This window comes from Rhynchophorus ferrugineus, unplaced genomic scaffold (assembly GCF_030347505.1).
Source record: "Rhynchophorus ferrugineus isolate W39M unplaced genomic scaffold, kcgeb_rfMv2 rfM2, whole genome shotgun sequence".
Taxonomy (NCBI): domain Eukaryota; kingdom Metazoa; phylum Arthropoda; class Insecta; order Coleoptera; family Curculionidae; genus Rhynchophorus; species Rhynchophorus ferrugineus.
The window spans coordinates 5,582,649-5,600,015 of record NW_027472581.1 but is presented as its reverse complement, the minus strand read 5'-3'; the positions used below and the strand labels follow the sequence as shown (position 1 = coordinate 5,600,015).

Here is a 17,367-nt window from a genome sequence, read left to right as displayed (position 1 = left end):
TTTCGAAAATACAAAATAGATAAAACGGAAGGCAGTGATGTTACCTGCAGACGAGGCTTGGGCAGTCGATAATGGCACGTCTAAACCAAACTATGGTCGGTTAGAATGATCGAAATACCCATCAATAATATCCCAGATAAACGTCTCGAGGTTGCTAGCCATTCGTTATCGTGTTCTAGTTGTCGCTGCTGGCACCCCGGCCGTGTTCAATATCTGGGATTATATTTCTGGGTACTTTTTTGACTGTTATTCCACGATGTAAAATTCGACATGCCTCAAGGTCGCTACAGTAGGAAATAAAGTTATATGGCTCGATGAATAGAGGTAGGAAGAAATGAAACAGTGGTGTTTATATTATGTGACCGTTATTTATTGACGATATAAAATAAAATGTGGCAAATATAAATATATAAAATGGATGGCAGAGGTGTTACCTGGAGACGAGGCTTGGGCAATCGATGGTGGCACGTCTGATCGGAACGACCGCGACATCTGGGATTATATTTCTGGGTATCTTATAGACCGTTATTCCACGATGTAAAATTCGACATGTCTCAAGGTTTGATACATCAACATCATCTACAGATACATCATTCTTTGGAATGGAGATGGAATCCGTAAATTGTCTGAGAGATGGGAAAAAGTAGCGGCAAGCGGCTTGTAGCAGTCTTTCACAATAAATCTTCAAATAAAAAAACCTCTAATACTAATTTGTGGGCTAAATATAAAAAAATAACCGCCACCTCTGCAAGGTTCCATTGAGTAACGTCTGGACTATCTAAGGCTTTTCGAGGTGAAAAAACGGAAATAAATTGTGAATTTGTTGGAATTGTGTAAATTCTTATTCCTGACTAATAACCTTTTAAATCTTTACACTTAACACAAATATTTCCATTATGTATTATTACTTATAATATAGTCATGCATTAATTACTAATAATATTTGAATAAAAGTGATGTAAAGATATAAAAACTTCGCAAAACCATTTTATTTATTAGTAAATTTCGATTTTTCCTTAATGTTTATCATACACATCAAAAACCACTAACTCATTCGGTTGAATTTTGCTATAAAATAAACCTCTACTATTTGGTGGTGTAGGATCTCCAATAGGAATATGTTCTTTCGAGCAATTTCCTGTTATCGCATCCTCCAAGGTTACACATTGAATACCAATATAAGGCTCTTCTTTAACTAATGAGCTCGCAAATATCTTCCAGGACCAACCATGACTGCAGGCATTTGTCAACTAAAACAAATTTATTTATGTTGATGAACTATAACAAGATTTTCAATATTACCTCATCGATAAAGCATCCGGGCTGTGGAGGCACTCCACCATTTGGATATACATCCACGTGCCCTAAAGGATCTTTGTAACCTAACACTCCTCCACAAGAATGGATGACGTCAACGAAATTGGCATCGGTTTTTCGTAGTGTTCCTGATTCGACTAAACCTATATTGAAACCAGGAAGGGCTGGATCTAAACCTATAAATATTTTATTGGTACAATTAGTTATTCCAATAAAACTTTCCAATAGTCCAATAAAACAGCTAATGCACGTCATAGATGACGTCGAATGTACTGCCAAATGCAGCTTATAACAATGTAAAATTCGTTTTAAACTCGGATCGGATTTTTCTTTCTCATTTTACCCTAGTTATAAGAGACAGATTGCTGTTTGATGCGTCGGAACATGTAATTGAATCAGTTTAAAATTTGATTTGTGTTGGTACTGGTCGACCCTGTTGTAAAATGCCGACAAAATTCTTCAAAACTTTAGTGATAATAATTAGAGATTAAAAACCAGCAAATGATGTAAACTAAAATTTTAAATTAATGTGGCAACATTGTGACGTGCTGGTGTAATAAATTTTAATGACATACATTGGTTGTTTAATTGGATAATCTATATTATTATATAAGACAATAGTAGACTGCTTGTTGCCAAGTTTATTTATTGGTCAGGTGCACTCAAATACTACGGGGTGGATTACTTATACCGAGACCTACAAATACCGACTGCCACTCAGGAAATCAAGAGAATTGCAAGGAGACATGAAGACTCCATTATCATATCAATATCGAAATATTACAACTCTTGGATAACATCAAAACAGGGCACAAACTAAAAAGAATCAAATCATATGATCTTGTGTAGTGTAGTGAAGTACATTTAATAGAAAAACTGAAATACAGAAACATTATTACAGCAGAGGTATCGTAAATACATTCTGAGTGTACTACATTGTTACTTCCTGAGAGAGATCAAAAGAACCACAAAGGGATATGAGTAGAGACCTTACTCTTATGTTAATACCGAAGTATTATAACTGAATTGAAGTTCTGTAGCATAATATTTATTTATATGTTTTTACCATATTTGGAAGTAAAGAAATAAAATATGAAGAAAATGGTCTTCTGGAGTCACTATTTTCAAAACGCAATGATTTTTTACTGTGTAAACTGCGCTTCTAAGAATCGCGGTTACTTTTCCTTCATCATTATATCTACGCTACGTTGTTGAGAAAATAATAATATTTTCTTGTTACCTGTTATTCGAGCCACTTTTTTGTCCACCAGTTCTCTGGCTGCGAATCCCGAAATATGGGCACCCAAACTGTGTCCCACCAAGTGAATGTCCTCTGGCTTGATACCTATTTCGTTTACCATATAGTTTAGGTACGTGCCATAAAATTTCCCTATATCTGGTGTTGCTTTCATTGGTATTGGATACAACACGTTCCCAGATATTGTGCTCCAATCCATGACAATAATATTTGCATCGTATCTTAAAATTATAGTTCAAATTATTGTTGACTTATAAGATTTTTTCATTTAATGTATTTATATATAAATAATGTGACATCACATTGAATGAAATAATAAAATCAGACATTAAATAACAATGCTTTAGTGATGCAATTATAGATTTACTGAATTGAAATGTCAAAACAAGATTTAAGAGTTCTATCACTATAAAAAATGGAGCATATCAAAAAGCGAAGAAAAGAACTGGAATTAAATTACAAAAAAAAATAGTTATTTGGAAGAAAATAATAAGTCATTGCTGTGCAAGATACTAAAACCTATTCAGGAATTCAGGTATGAGGATATTCTGCAAAAGTTATGTCAATATAATACAGCTATTTCAAAATAAAGGCCTGAGAAGTATTGTGAATCCATCCAGATACTATAGGAACAATTACTTACACCGAGGCATTCGGATTCCTACTGCCATAGAGAAGATTAGGAGATTCGCAACAAGACATGAGGAAATATTCCACTCCCATGTAAATATAAAAAGTACTGAACTAGGATGCAGACTCAAGATAACCAAACCGTGTGATCTTTCGTAGTTGTGTAGAGACTAAGTTAGCGTCAATGGGTCTCCCTAGATCAGTATCTAGTTTAAAGTCACTGTAGAGACCATTTGTGATTTAGTCGATAATGATTTATTAGTTGTGTTATTAGTTATACAAATAAGTATCAAAATAACAGGTCAATTGAAAAGTCCCCGGACTAACACATAGGCGCTATTAGAATTAAATCCGTACGTTTTTAGTTTGCCCTAACCCACAAAAGATGCGTATATAAATTTGACAGCTGTGAATTATAGCATTTTGAGTCAAGCATCTTTTGTTATTGTAAAAAAAATTGATAAAAAGGAAGTTCGTGTTGATAAAATATTGATTTTTGAAGGGAAAAAATACAGTTCAAGCAAAAACTTGGCTTGATGCCTAGTTTCCGAACACTTCTCCAGGAAAATCAACCATCAAGGATTAGTATGCTAAGGTTAAACGTGGTGAAATGAACACCGAAGACGATGAACGCAGTGGACGCCCAAAAGAGTTTGTTACCGACGAAAATATTTAAAAAATTCAAAAAATTATTTTGAATGACCGTACACTGAAATTGAGTGAAATAGCAGACACTCTAAAGATATCAACTGAACGTGTACATTTTATCATTCACGAAGATTTGGGTATTAGAAAGCTCTATGCAAAGCGGGTCCAGCGCGAGCTCACTTATGACCAAAAATAACGACGAGTTGATGATTCGGATCAGTGTTTGAAGATGATCAAGCGTAATAAACCCGAGTTTTTGCGTCGATATGTGACAATGGATGAAACGTGGCTGCATCATCTTACTTCGAAGTCCAATCGACAGTCATCCGCACACGATGAACCCGCTCCAAAACGTGGGAAAACGCAACAGTCGACTGGCAAGGCGTCTCTATTTTAGGATGCGCATGGAATAAATTTCATTGACTACCTTAAAAAAGGAGGGACCATCAACAGCGACTATCATATATCGTTATTGGAAAAACGGTCGCGTTTGAAGAAAAAAGTAAGTGCTGCTTCACCAAGACAATGCATCGTGCCACAAGTCAGTGAAAACGATGGCAAAAATCCATGAATTGGGCTTCGACTTGCTTCCTCATCCATCGTATTCTACAGATCTGGCCCCCAGCAACTATTTCCTGTTCTCAAAAGAATGTTCGCTGGGAAGGAATTCTCTTCGAATGAAGAGGTGGTCACCGAAACTGAGGCCTATTTTAAAGCAAAGGACAAATCGTACTACAAAAATGGTATCGAATGAAGTTGGAGGGTCGCTATATCAGTGTATCACCGTTGAAGGGAATTATGTTGAATAAAAAAACTAATTTTGCCAAAAAAAATGTGTTTTACTATGGTAGGCCGGGGACTTTTCAATCGACCTGTTAAAAGACTACTCCAGTACTACTACTAAGACATCTAACTAAAGTAAAATTGTCTGATTTTGCTTTAGTTGTCTGATCAGCATCTTTTAGAGAACTTACTTTTGCAAAAATCCTGTTCTTATACTGATGATGGTGTCTTTGGTTGAGCTAGACATCCACCCATGCGTTACACATTTCGTCACTTTGGATACATTCAAGAATTTTTTAAAATCGGCTTTATCAGTTAGATTAACACCATCCGACAGCTCTCTAAAACATGTAAATAGTACTAATTTATAGTCACTTCCATGTTTATCTTTTAAATTAATATATTGAGATATCAATAGATCATAATATCATCTAAAAACATTTAAATTAAAGGGTTACTTATTAATTTAAAACCTTACTTTTTTGTGTTGTGGTAGATTTATGAAGCAAACGCAAAAATGTTTTGAAATGATCGTGTACATTCTGGGAAAAGTGTTCTAACACGGATCATCGATATTATATTTACGATGATATATTAAAATTACCGCGTTTTCTACACATAATGATCATCCCCAATCAACATGAAATTCCCTGTATTTTAGGGAATTCTGTAGAAGTTGACAACGCTGCTCTAAGGGCTCATTATTAAGAGGACTACTAATAATCTGTGTGTATTTATTTTATTTTGACAATTTTAAAGAATTAAAAATAAGTAAAAAATGACTTTATTGATTAATTAAGTGATATTTCGGAAAATTATCTTTTCGTTTTCTCTTAGGTAGGAAATTTTTTCTGGATTGTATTTCCACAACACTGGCTAGCCTTTTGCTTAATTCCGATCTATGATATCTATGAAAAACTAAACTGTAACATTTTTGAAAATTATATATTGGTAAATTCGAATGTTATATTGTTTACCTGGAAAAATATGTAAATTTCACATCTTTGGTTAAATCTGGAGTAAAAAACTTCATAATGTCCATAGTAGTTCTCAAAGAGTTTCCTCCTGGCGAGTCTTCATCCATCACAAAATGTCCGTGAAGAATCTCCATGTCATCATCCAAAAACATTATCTGATCTTCTTTTAAAATATTCTTTAGAGTGTTTGCTGCACAATATGATACCAGCACGTAGTATCCTAAAATCAGTTAGGTATCTTGAAATGTATATATGTTATATAATACGGTTCTGAGTATATAACATATGAGATGTCGGCCAACGAGAAAAATATCGATATATCAATGTTTTTTTTGTAATATACGTACTTATAATTTTAATAAAACTTTACATTTAAAAACCCTTACACTTAAGTACTAAAATACACTAAACGAACTTGAAATAACTTTTTCGGCATAACGAATATTACTTGAGTGTATACGTCATTTGTGTGAAGTTGATTGTTTCGAGAGGCCAGATTTATACGAAGGAGTAATACTAATGATGAACGAAGGATTTATACGGATGAACGAAGGATTTATACGAATAATCGAAAAAAAAATGTTCTTGGCATAAATATATTGTAACTAAGACGGTTAATTTGAAGGGCTTGAAATACATCTTTATATCAATCACGGTTTATCTGGATGAAGCCATCCCAGAAGATATTCGGTCTTAAAGTATATCCTAGCCCGGCGGGGTTCCCTGAACCTATCACAGGCAGCAGGAGGACCGTCCTACTACCTTAAAGACTGTGGCTATCAAGGAAAATTAACTTATATTTCAAAAAACCTATTGTGATTTCGAACTATAAAATCTTATGGAAGAACATAGTTTATACAAAATCTGAGCACAATAGTTGGTTTCAATAATTGAAAAATTGAAACAAAATAATAATTGAAAATATATTAAAGATAATATCAAGAAACTTATAATTGTTTAGTGTTGTAAAATAGAAGGAAATACTATACTATACCTAGAATAAAGGTAACATAACCGAATATATCCATATTTAACACTTGTTTTAAACGCAAAACTACTTAACTTACCATTATAGCCATTTTATATAGCGTCGAATGAGAGATAACTTGCTATTATCTGCACAAAGTAACATAATTTAAATTAGTTTTCGACCAATTTTATTATGCAAACTCTTAATATAAATATTCATTTTGTTAATTTTTCGTAATTTTGTACTTGCGTCTGTTTAGTTTTAACATCACATATATGTACGTTTTGTATAAATTGGCGATGTAAGGTGTTGTGAATACATGTAAATTTATTTGTATATAAAATCTATTTGGGTTATCGGTAATAAATGGGGGGAATATTGAAATTTCCTGACAAATTTTAGGGTCAAGTGGAATTTAAAATAACAATATAGAAAAATATAATAAAATATACATAAATATGTTTAATATACAGAAATAAAAACCTATAACATATTAACATGAATTTCTAGTTTTTTTTATCTTCTATACGAATGTTAAGTCGTATTTAATAATAACTGAAAAATCTTTACAGGCTTTAAGAAATTATATTAAATAATTTTAAAGCAATTGCAGTTCATAATAAGTTCAAGCGTTATCAAATTTGGCAAGGAGGATAAATACTTAAAAAGTAAATGTTGCTGCTATATGGGATTATAATTCCTTAATATAAAACTTTATTTAAAAGTTTTTAGTCATATACGCGTTACCCCTGTTTTCTTTTTCAAAGTACTGTTATTCGAATGATGGTAGTCTACATTTGTGATTCCTACTACTAATTACTAACGTAGAGGTAGTGGTAGTGTTAATGAATTCATTTTTGTCATTTTTAAAATAATTCAAAATAAATAAAAACTATTGTTTATGTTTTCGTATGAAAAATGCTGTTTAAGCTAAATATTAGCTTGAAAAGTGTTAAATTAATTTGTAGACAACTGACTATTAAGTGAACAATTAACATGATAAGAAATTTTAAATAATTTCGAACAACTAAATTAGAAGAGGCATAACTACTGAACGATGCAAATTGCTGTGAAATGAGAAAGAATTTAAAGATTCCAAAGAAAGTAGGAAAATAACCTGAAAACTACAAAAAAATGACCAAACCAAATAAACCAAACGGGAGCAAAATAAAATATGGTTTACTTTCAATAAGTGCTAAATGTTCAACGATTCACCTAGTTATGCTAAAATAAGACTCAACCACAAAAAATAGTATTAACTGGAAGTAACAAATATATAAATAACTGGACAAGTGCTATAAAATGTGTCGAAAAAGGAAATTTTAAAAATTACCAACTTGATTAATCTATGATTTCGATCAAAACATGTCTAAAGTGCTTGGAGAATGGCTGAAATTTTTCAACTAAATTATTCAATCACATAATGTCACAGAAAAGGACTACGATAATAAAAACCTAGTCAACTAGAGTTTTAGAGGTAGTTCAAGTTTTCCAGAAGGTTTGGTAACATACGAGGAAGTCATCTTCAAACTCATTTAAAATGTTTAGAGCTAAACAAAATAACACCTAGTAGATGAACCACAAGGAAGTGTATTTTAATTAGTGTTGGGAACAAGCGTCTGAAATCGACTATCGACTGTTCAGTCGCTAATTTTGGTTCGACTGATTTTATTACTATTTACTATCTACTGTTTCAGTAATTTACTTTTAGTTACTATTTTTGGTTCTACTAGTTCATTCGACTGATTTTTAACAATGTGGCTGTGTCGTCCTAGTCGCGCCGAATTTATGTTTATACTAGCTGACCCGACAGACTTCGTCCTGTCAAAAAGATTTGTAATGTGGCAGTTTTTGTGCCTACGTATTTTAAAAAATTCTCCTGAACAGAACCATCACCCTGGTGATAGGGCGTTGTGAATAAAAAATAATTAAATAAAACATATATAAGGATTGAAAAGTAAGTAATCGCTTTATTGTTAATCATGTGAATCATAATTATTATTATTATTATCATTATATTGCTTTGTGGTATACGATGTTTTTTGTTTGATTACCTGGTGCATAGATAAACAAATCTGATGGTTTTCCAATACGGGAACAGGCAACATACAATTGACCATGTGAGAAACATGGGTTTTCTAGATTAATACCACAAACACTTAATGATTGCCCCTGGGACTTGTTTATAGTCATAGCAAAAGCAAGCCGTCAACATGTCTATAGGAAATTTGCCATTAACAATGTCAATGAGTTGTTTAGAGAATATGTTTCCAGATTGGTCATTTTGCAACTCGACACGCATATTCTTGCTTAAATGAAGTACTTTAACATGTTTCCACAAATTGGAGGACTTTAGACATGCATTGAGTTCATCAGCTGGCGTTGATCGTGGAATCACTGGCAATGTTTGACGAAAATCTCCTGCTAATAAAATCATTGCACCACCAAATCGGTTATTATTGCTACGTAGATCTTTTAAGGTTCTGTCTAAAGCCTCCAAAGATTTTTTATGTGCCATCGTGCATTCATCCCAAACAATCAATTTACATTGCTGCAAAACCTTTGCCATTGCAGAGTTCTTCGAAACGTTGCAGGTTGGAGTTTCATTGCTTTGCATATTTAATGGCAATTTTAGTGCTGAATGGGCTGTTCGACCACCTTCAAGCAAAGTTGCTGCGATTCCCGACGAAGCGAGTGCAAGTGCAATTTTATTTTGTGAGCGAATTGTTGCTAATATTAATGAAATAAAAAAAGTTTTTCCTGTACCACCAGGTGCATCTAAGAAATAAATCCCTCCAGTTTCATCATTTGTTACTTTCATAAGAGTTTCAAATACATACTTCTGTTGTTCATTTAACAGTGGAAGATTTGTTTGAATTTATTCTTTCAAAGCGTTGAGATCATACAGTCTTTCTCGATGCAACTCTTGGTTAAAAGCGTCATGCATTGGACGATTGGGCGCGGTCAGGCCTAATTGAATTAATAGTTTGTTTGACATTATCAAGCACATGTCCTCAATTGAAATCAATGCTTCATTGTAAATTTCTTCACTGATTTGTATATTTGGATTTCCCATTCTATTCCGTATTTGATACAAAATATCATCACACATATAATCTTTGTACTTGATCCACAAATCAATTGGGTTTGATGGGAAGCATGTAGATATGATTATAGAAAACAATGTTCGTATTTGATGAGTGTGTGATGATATTACAGCATCATTGAGAGTTTGATCCCAATGAGCGTCATTTTCAAGCAATTGCAAACGTTGACAGGCTTCTCTGTAGGATCCACACAATTCACCATCAACAGTTCGTAACTGTTGGAATGATGTTGGGCCACGTACATTGACTAATAGCAGTCGTAAATAAAAACATTCATCATTGCTTGGATGTACTGAATAAATCCGGCCAATCGCATCGGTGGAATATACATCTGTATATCCTGGAACTGGTTTTCCTTGTTTCCGTCGTATAAATCTCCTTGAGGATTGATTCCAGGTATAATATTTTGGCATTTCAGAATATAGCAATGTTTGTGCGAAATCATCGTTTTGGCATGTCTCAAAAAAACTGGTTAATGTAGTAGATGGTGGCTGAGCAGCTCTTTGTACTGCGTTCTGTGCTGTAAAATACACTCTTTGTCCATTTTCTAAATGCACAGCTAAGTGAACAACAGAAGGGTGTCTCTCATGAATAGGAAAAGAAAATATTCGCCAAACTGCTTCATTACTACTGACATAGCGGCCCATTTGGTATTGGGTAACTTCATCATTATAATTCTCTGCACCAATTTCAATCACAGCCATATCACTCCCTTTGCTTACATATTTGCAAATGTATTTAATCGATTTCACTGAATGGCAAGATTCAACGTTGATGTGTGCTTTGAATGTCTTTGATAAAATGGGTGAATATGGAACAATCCAACGATTATCTATTTCAATATCTTGTTGATTTAATTTGACAATTGTTGATTTTCCATTGTCTGCTGTCGATCTGCGACGATACAATGGATAACCGTCATTACCAGTAATTGTTTCCGATATTAATGTCCGTGGATATCGTTTTGAACATTTACCATCCATCATACACGGTGAATTTTGATTAAGAGTTCCACAGGGACCATGTATCATGTTTTTGATAACTACCTCATGCAATCCAGGATCTACTTGTACATTAGGGATTTCAGCTGATATCACTGCATCAACTTCACTTGGCCTTATCTTTTCAACCAACCAAATCAAAATGTGTGCATGTGGCAATCCTCGTTTCTGCCACTCCACAGAATACATCCAGCAGCGTGTCTCACCAAACACATTATGTTTTACGATGAAATTCATTAAAGATTTCAACTTTTGTCTAAAGACTCTGGCTGTAATATCATGACGATCAATGGGTGATTGCCCAGGTAATAACTCCTGCTTAATTTCTATCCATTGCGGATTGCATGTAAATGTGATGAACAAATCTGCTGTACCATAATGACGAACATACGACATGGCATCTTGAGCATATTCGTGCATATGCCGAGGGCTTCCGATGTATGTTGCTGGAAGAATAGTCATCCGACCGACATTCTGTGCATTTCCATCAGTATTAATCGCATCTCGAAGGTGAATATACTCTTCAGATCGGAGTTTGGTTTGATTCAACCTGATGAATGTTAATCTCTCCGTTTCAATTTTAACATACATGTCATCAACATATTTGTGATATAATCGCCGACATTTCAATATGCGATTATCTGCATTTTCCCGAATCATTAGACGGTATGAATAATAGTTCATTGAACTGACTTTTTTGTTGGTTTCAGAACCTGTAAACAGATTTTGTTTTAATAACATTCAAATATAAAATTAAAATACATAATATAGTGACTGAGATATTATCGCCATAGCTAAACTAATATTTTAGTTACCTGTAATGGGATTTATCATTTTTATTGATAAATCGTAGCCATCTTCACCTTGCCAAAATATAATGGGATATTGCAGTGCATCATATGAGCGGTGTGTTTCCTTTATAGGTTGTAATTGAAAATTCCGACGATGTAAAACAATATCACGGGATTCCAAGTTTTCTCCAACTACAACGATAGCAACTTCATCAATAGTTGGTGCATTAAAACGTCTTGTATGTTGACCTGCAGGTGTTTTATCAGCTCTGATTACAATTTTGTGATTATCGGATGGCATCAGATCCAGGGCAGTTTTAAACAATATAATCAATTGATTGTGTTGATGAAATAAAGTTTGTAATTGTTCTACAATAGACCTTTTTACTAAATTGTTATGTGCACAACGCAGATCAATTTCTTGTGGTGAATTGCCCATAAAATAAATTTGCAGGAATTTGTTGTCGCTATCTGACACTGGTAACAGTGAACCTGCTCTGTGATATATTTGCCCTTGTATCTGTAAATAAAAAAAATATTATGGTGTGGTATAAATTAATGGATTGTCAATGATCAAACTTAAATAATATTTGATCTTAAAAAGTATATATTTAGTTTTAACTAATATCTATCAAATATAAAATATAATAAAAGTGTCACTGAAACTGAATCACCATATAATATGATGACTAAGTGATATATTTCGTAATGATTAAGAAATTGAAGATTAGTAACACATCTTAACTTTGGTGACAGAAAATTTTGTTCGCTAAAATAATTATGAGTAACTGCTATAATACATACCTTGAAAGTTGGCATAAAATTTTCCCGAACTGCATTTGTTGCCCCAAATGAAGTCATTTGAAAGCAATTGTTATATTGTTGAATATGTGTCAAAAAGTGTATAGAATCTGTTCCTATTCCTGAAACCAATGAGTACAATGGTTCTGGTGGTGGATCCAATTGTATCAATTTCACTTTACCATTTGCGCAACACAATCCATTGGCTTCGTTTTTGTATTTTAATGCCTTACAGTGTGAGCAAACCAAAGTTCATAGAACCAATAACAACACATTGGTAGTTACTGTAGTCAATTGACACATCGTAACTGAAAGCAGCTGGATTCAAACTTGCGCGATTATTAGTTGAATGTCGCGCTCGCGCTTCACGCGAATCAAATATAAATTATTTTTTCACTAATCACGAACTAAACAAACACTAACTAACTAAACACTCTGCACAAAACACGATATACGAATTTGTTTCGTGTATCACTTGACAATTCATCTGTCATCTGTCAAAAGTCATCTGTAACAGACAACTTTTTTTTTTTAATTTGATATGACTTGAACTCAAATCCTTTTAATCCGTACGAATTGTTTTATTTATTTAAAATTTTTTATTTGTTTAAAATTTAATTCAAATTTTAAATAAATAAAACAATTCGTACGGCTTAAAAGGATTTGAGTTCAAGTCATATCAAATTTAAAAAAAAAAGTTGTCTGTTACAGATGACTTTTGACAGATGACAGATGAATTGTCAACTGATACACGAAACAAATTCAAACAAAAAGGGCTATTTTTAGGGTTTTTTCCAGCAATAATTCTAATTTTTCTCGCCGTAAAAACCATCCCTGAACTTCAACGAACATTTTAAAAAAAGATTTGGCCAAATTGGTCCAGGCGTTGTTGAGTTATGCGCTTAGGAACATATTTTGCGATTCATTTTTATATATAAGATTTATATGTAATATACGTGGTTTTATGTTTTTTTTTGTATTTTGTGAATAACTATATATTGTAAATTAATATAGCAGCATTTTGAAACGCTAGTTTTCTAGGGCAAAAAAAAATAAATTTTAAATGATAAATAGTAAGATACTTTTGATTGGCATAATAGGATCCCAACGATGTCTTTAATTATACGGTTAATAAGAGAACTGCAACATTCCATCAAATCCAGGATTTTACCAAGTGAATGGAGAAAAAATGACAAAATTGTCTACTAGATGTCATCAATAAAAGGCAATTTTAGAAATGAATACTATACGCGGGAAATCCACATTTTTAGATCCTAGATTTAAAAAAGCAGGATTTAGTATTGCGAGTAATGCTGAGGCGATATAAAAAGTTATTACAAAAGAGTTATCTTCCATTCTAACCTCAAAAAATACAAATATATTTCCACAACTCGAAATTCAAGACAAAACTACTGACGAAAAACGTATTGACATCTGGAGATATTTTGATAAAAAAATGGCTAGAATGAAAGAAGTAATTACTCCAAGTACTGCAGCAACTTCACAGATTTGGCAGTATTTGGAAATTCCATTTATTGGGCGTTTAGAAAACACATTGGATATTTGGCAAACCCATAAAATGAAACTACTTGAATTATATCAGTTCCACGTAAAATATTCCTCTATACCCGCAACATCTGTCCCCTGGGAACGAGTATTTTCAAAATCTGGGCAAATAATTAACGATCGAAAGAATCGCCTCACGGGAGAAAAGTTGAACATGATAATACACAATAATTTAAAAATATTTCCGTTCAAAAATAAATAAAACTTTTATTTAAAAAGGGTCTGGTAGTTACTGTACGAGCATTTTTAGGTTCATCATGGATTAAATTTTTCAATGATTAGGTATACGTTTACATTTTATTTAGTACTTATGGTTATTGAAAATCTTTAGTTTTTAGGTTTTATTTAAGTTGTGTTGTACTATTTATATTTATTATGTTATGTTATTTAAAAATAGTAATTAATATATTAAAACACGATAAAACATTTGTGGTGTTATTCCATTCCTTTTTACACATCCACAGAACATTCAGTATAAAAGTAATCCTACTTCCTTTAAAATTATATTATTTATTACATGGTAATAGAAATTAGTAATTTTGTTTACTTTCTCTTTTTTAAAGTCATCACGTGAATATATATATATATATATATATATATATATATATATATATATATATATATATATATATATATATATATATATATATATATATATACATCTCTGTCTCGCTTATACTATCATTGGAGAATATAAAGACATTTAAAATTAACTGCTCCAAGCACTTATCTCCGTCCTTTCTTATCTCACATTTTATACAGACATGAATTCGTACATCTTCATCTGATATTACGAATGGAAAAAAACAGTCGAACCGTGCTTTTAACTGAAAATGGTAATTAGTATTTTCAGTCGCTATTTTTTTGATTATCGACTGTTTCGACTGTTTTGGGACTATCGATTGTTTCGACTGTTTTCAGTCGATAGTTCCCAATACTAGTATTAATCATCCTCTTTTACCAACCTCTTCAATATAGCAATACTTTAGATATTAACAGAACTTAAGGATGCTAGATGCTAGAATTTAAGGAGTAAACTTTTAAAATATTAGTCCAAGAATTTCATAGAGTGTAATGGGCGTAAAAAGAACTACACAACTCTAAGGATTTTGTTTTTCTAGTTCATAGTTTCTGTTCATAAAATGTAACATGTAATACAAAGTAACCAAATACAAGTTTCCTTTGTTTTGATTTAATCATAGTTGTTTTATTCTTGTGTCTGGATCTATAAATTCGAGCCTGTAATAAAACTGGAGTTTTATAGTTTAGGTTACATTTGTGCTGTAGTGGTTATCCATTTAAACTAAAGTGCAAAAAAATTACACTTTGTATTATTATGTAATTTGATTGAATATTTGTGGGTGGAATAATTTGGCTGCGATTTTTATATCCTAAATAATTTACGGTATTAAGAACTTAAGTTAATAAATATCTAGTTTTTCATTTAATTTGATTAAATTTAAATATAGAGCTCGTCCAAAATAGCAGTGAACTGACATCATCAGGGCGTTCAATTTATTGCTAATTGCAGTTTATAAATTCGTTTTAAAATCAGATCGTATTATTCCTTCTCATCTTATTCCAATTAAAAAGAAATACATTACTGTGTGATGTATTCGAATATGTATCCGAATCAGCCTACAAAATTCCCCTGGTTGCCAAATGTCTGCAAAATTCTTCAAAACATAGTGATAATAATTACTATTATAAACCAGCGACGTTGTTTTCCAAACATTGCTTGATTTTATTATTACTCTGATTGAAAATATGAAAGCCAATAATTAATCAGAAACGGATTGTGTTGTTAATTAGTTTCTTCTAACAGGAACCTGCCTGTAAAATGCGTTGGAGAGGCAACTATTGATACTATCAAACATTAAGTTGCTGCGGTTTTAATGGAAATATTCGCATGAAATTGCGTTCTCGACGTTTAAAACTATTTTGGCTGGAGTTCCACAAGGTAGCATCTTAGGACCTCTCCTGTATCGGCTCTACACTGCTGACATCCCAACAATAAAAGAAATACTCCTTGGAACCTTTGCTGACGGCACAATTATTATGGCAAACTACATATCTCTGCTTAGGGCGGTAGAAAAAGTACAAGTGGCAGTCAATAAAATCCACAAACGGACGAAAGATTGGAAAATTCAACATAATAGCTCCAATGTTGTTCATGTTAATTTTGCATTGCGGCGAAATAAAAGAAACTTAATTATATCACTTAATGGATGCCTGATTCCTCAAGCAGAATCAGTTAAATACCTCAGCATCCATCTTGACGGTAGATTAAATTGGAAAAATCATGTTAGACAAAAAATAAAACATATTAGAACCAAAATAAATCTGGTTAGTTGGAAGATACTCTCAACTTAATCTAAAATCAAAGAGATTGATTTATCAGACATTCATAAAGCCAATTTGGATCTATGGGGTGCAAATATGGGGCTGCACTAACAATTCAAATCAACTAGTCATCCAACGCTGTTCAAACAAAATTCTTGGAATAATTATCAATGCCTATCGCTAAGTAGCCAACGAAGAACTGCATATGTGACCTGGAAATTAAATAGGTTTATTTCCAATTGGTTCTATTCGGAGTGAAATATATGGAAAAAAATGACTATATTTTTCGATATTGTGTCCTCGATATAACCATATTATATAATCAATTTAATACAATTATTCCGGAGGAAACTGTTAATCTGTGAATTATTTTCTGAAGAGTCCGGAATATGCAGTTCTTTGACGCAAAATTATTATAAGTTAAATGTTTGTCTTTGATGTAATTTACTTTTTTTTAGAAAAAATCCTGAAAAATATACATTGTAGGCCAGATCTCAGATGAATATGTTCACGGTGTTTTACGCTTTCTTCTCTTGTCATCCCATACTTAATCTTATCGAATGATATGTGGGTTAAAACCGGTAGTATTTTGTAAGAAATATGTACACAGGCAATAGAAGAAAATAAGGAGAAATACAGTAAGGATGGAAGGAAACAAGAACTAAAAGTAAAAAGGTAAATATAGTCTCCGATGAAAACAAAATACATTACTTAATATTTAAAATTATATTTGTATTATTATTTCATTTACATTAAACTTTTATCAGTCAACGCCAAAATATACTAAAAGTCAAAGTTGATGCGGCAACATTGTAACATTGTGACGTCATAAATATTAATTACGTGACTTCACCGTTATTTAGTTTCTTTACAAACATATCGTGGTATGATTTAATGGCTATGATAATAATTACAAGAAGTAGGCCCAGTTTAATTAGTGTATTAGGAAAAACTTTAAACGAAATTACTTTTTCCCCAATGTTATATTTTCGTACAACCGAACGGAATTTTCACTTTTTCTTTTATATTTACTGAGTAGTCTTGATGACAATACATTTCGTTTATTCGTATTTAAATCGCCCGTTAATAAAGGCGAATTTAAATAAACTTCGAATGTGGATGAACGTGGATTACTTTTTAACTCACATACTAAAATATAAAAGCGGTATGACGTA

At 32.4% G+C, this 17,367-nt stretch overlaps 2 protein-coding genes across 2 annotated transcripts; both read right to left on the bottom strand.

Moving 5' to 3' along the window:
• Nucleotides 1–989: 989 nt before the first annotated feature.
• Nucleotides 990–6,647, bottom strand: LOC143190454 (phospholipase A1). The gene is made up of 6 exons (XM_076394760.1): nt 6,608–6,647; nt 5,614–5,833; nt 4,828–4,977; nt 2,558–2,796; nt 1,303–1,493; nt 990–1,250 (listed from the first exon to the last, which is right to left on the bottom strand). The coding sequence occupies exons 1-6, from the start codon at nt 6,639–6,641 to the stop codon at nt 1,017–1,019; spliced, it is 1,068 nt and encodes a 355-aa protein (XP_076250875.1). The 5' UTR covers nt 6,642–6,647; the 3' UTR covers nt 990–1,016.
• A 4,728-nt stretch (nt 6,648–11,375) lies between these two features.
• LOC143190881 (uncharacterized) lies at nt 11,376–12,758 on the bottom strand. Its single transcript, XM_076395451.1, has 2 exons — nt 12,287–12,758; nt 11,376–12,002 (listed from the first exon to the last, which is right to left on the bottom strand). Exons 1-2 carry the CDS (start codon nt 12,341–12,343, stop codon nt 11,499–11,501), a joined length of 561 nt encoding a protein of 186 aa, XP_076251566.1. The 5' UTR covers nt 12,344–12,758; the 3' UTR covers nt 11,376–11,498.
• Nucleotides 12,759–17,367: the final 4,609 nt, after the last annotated feature.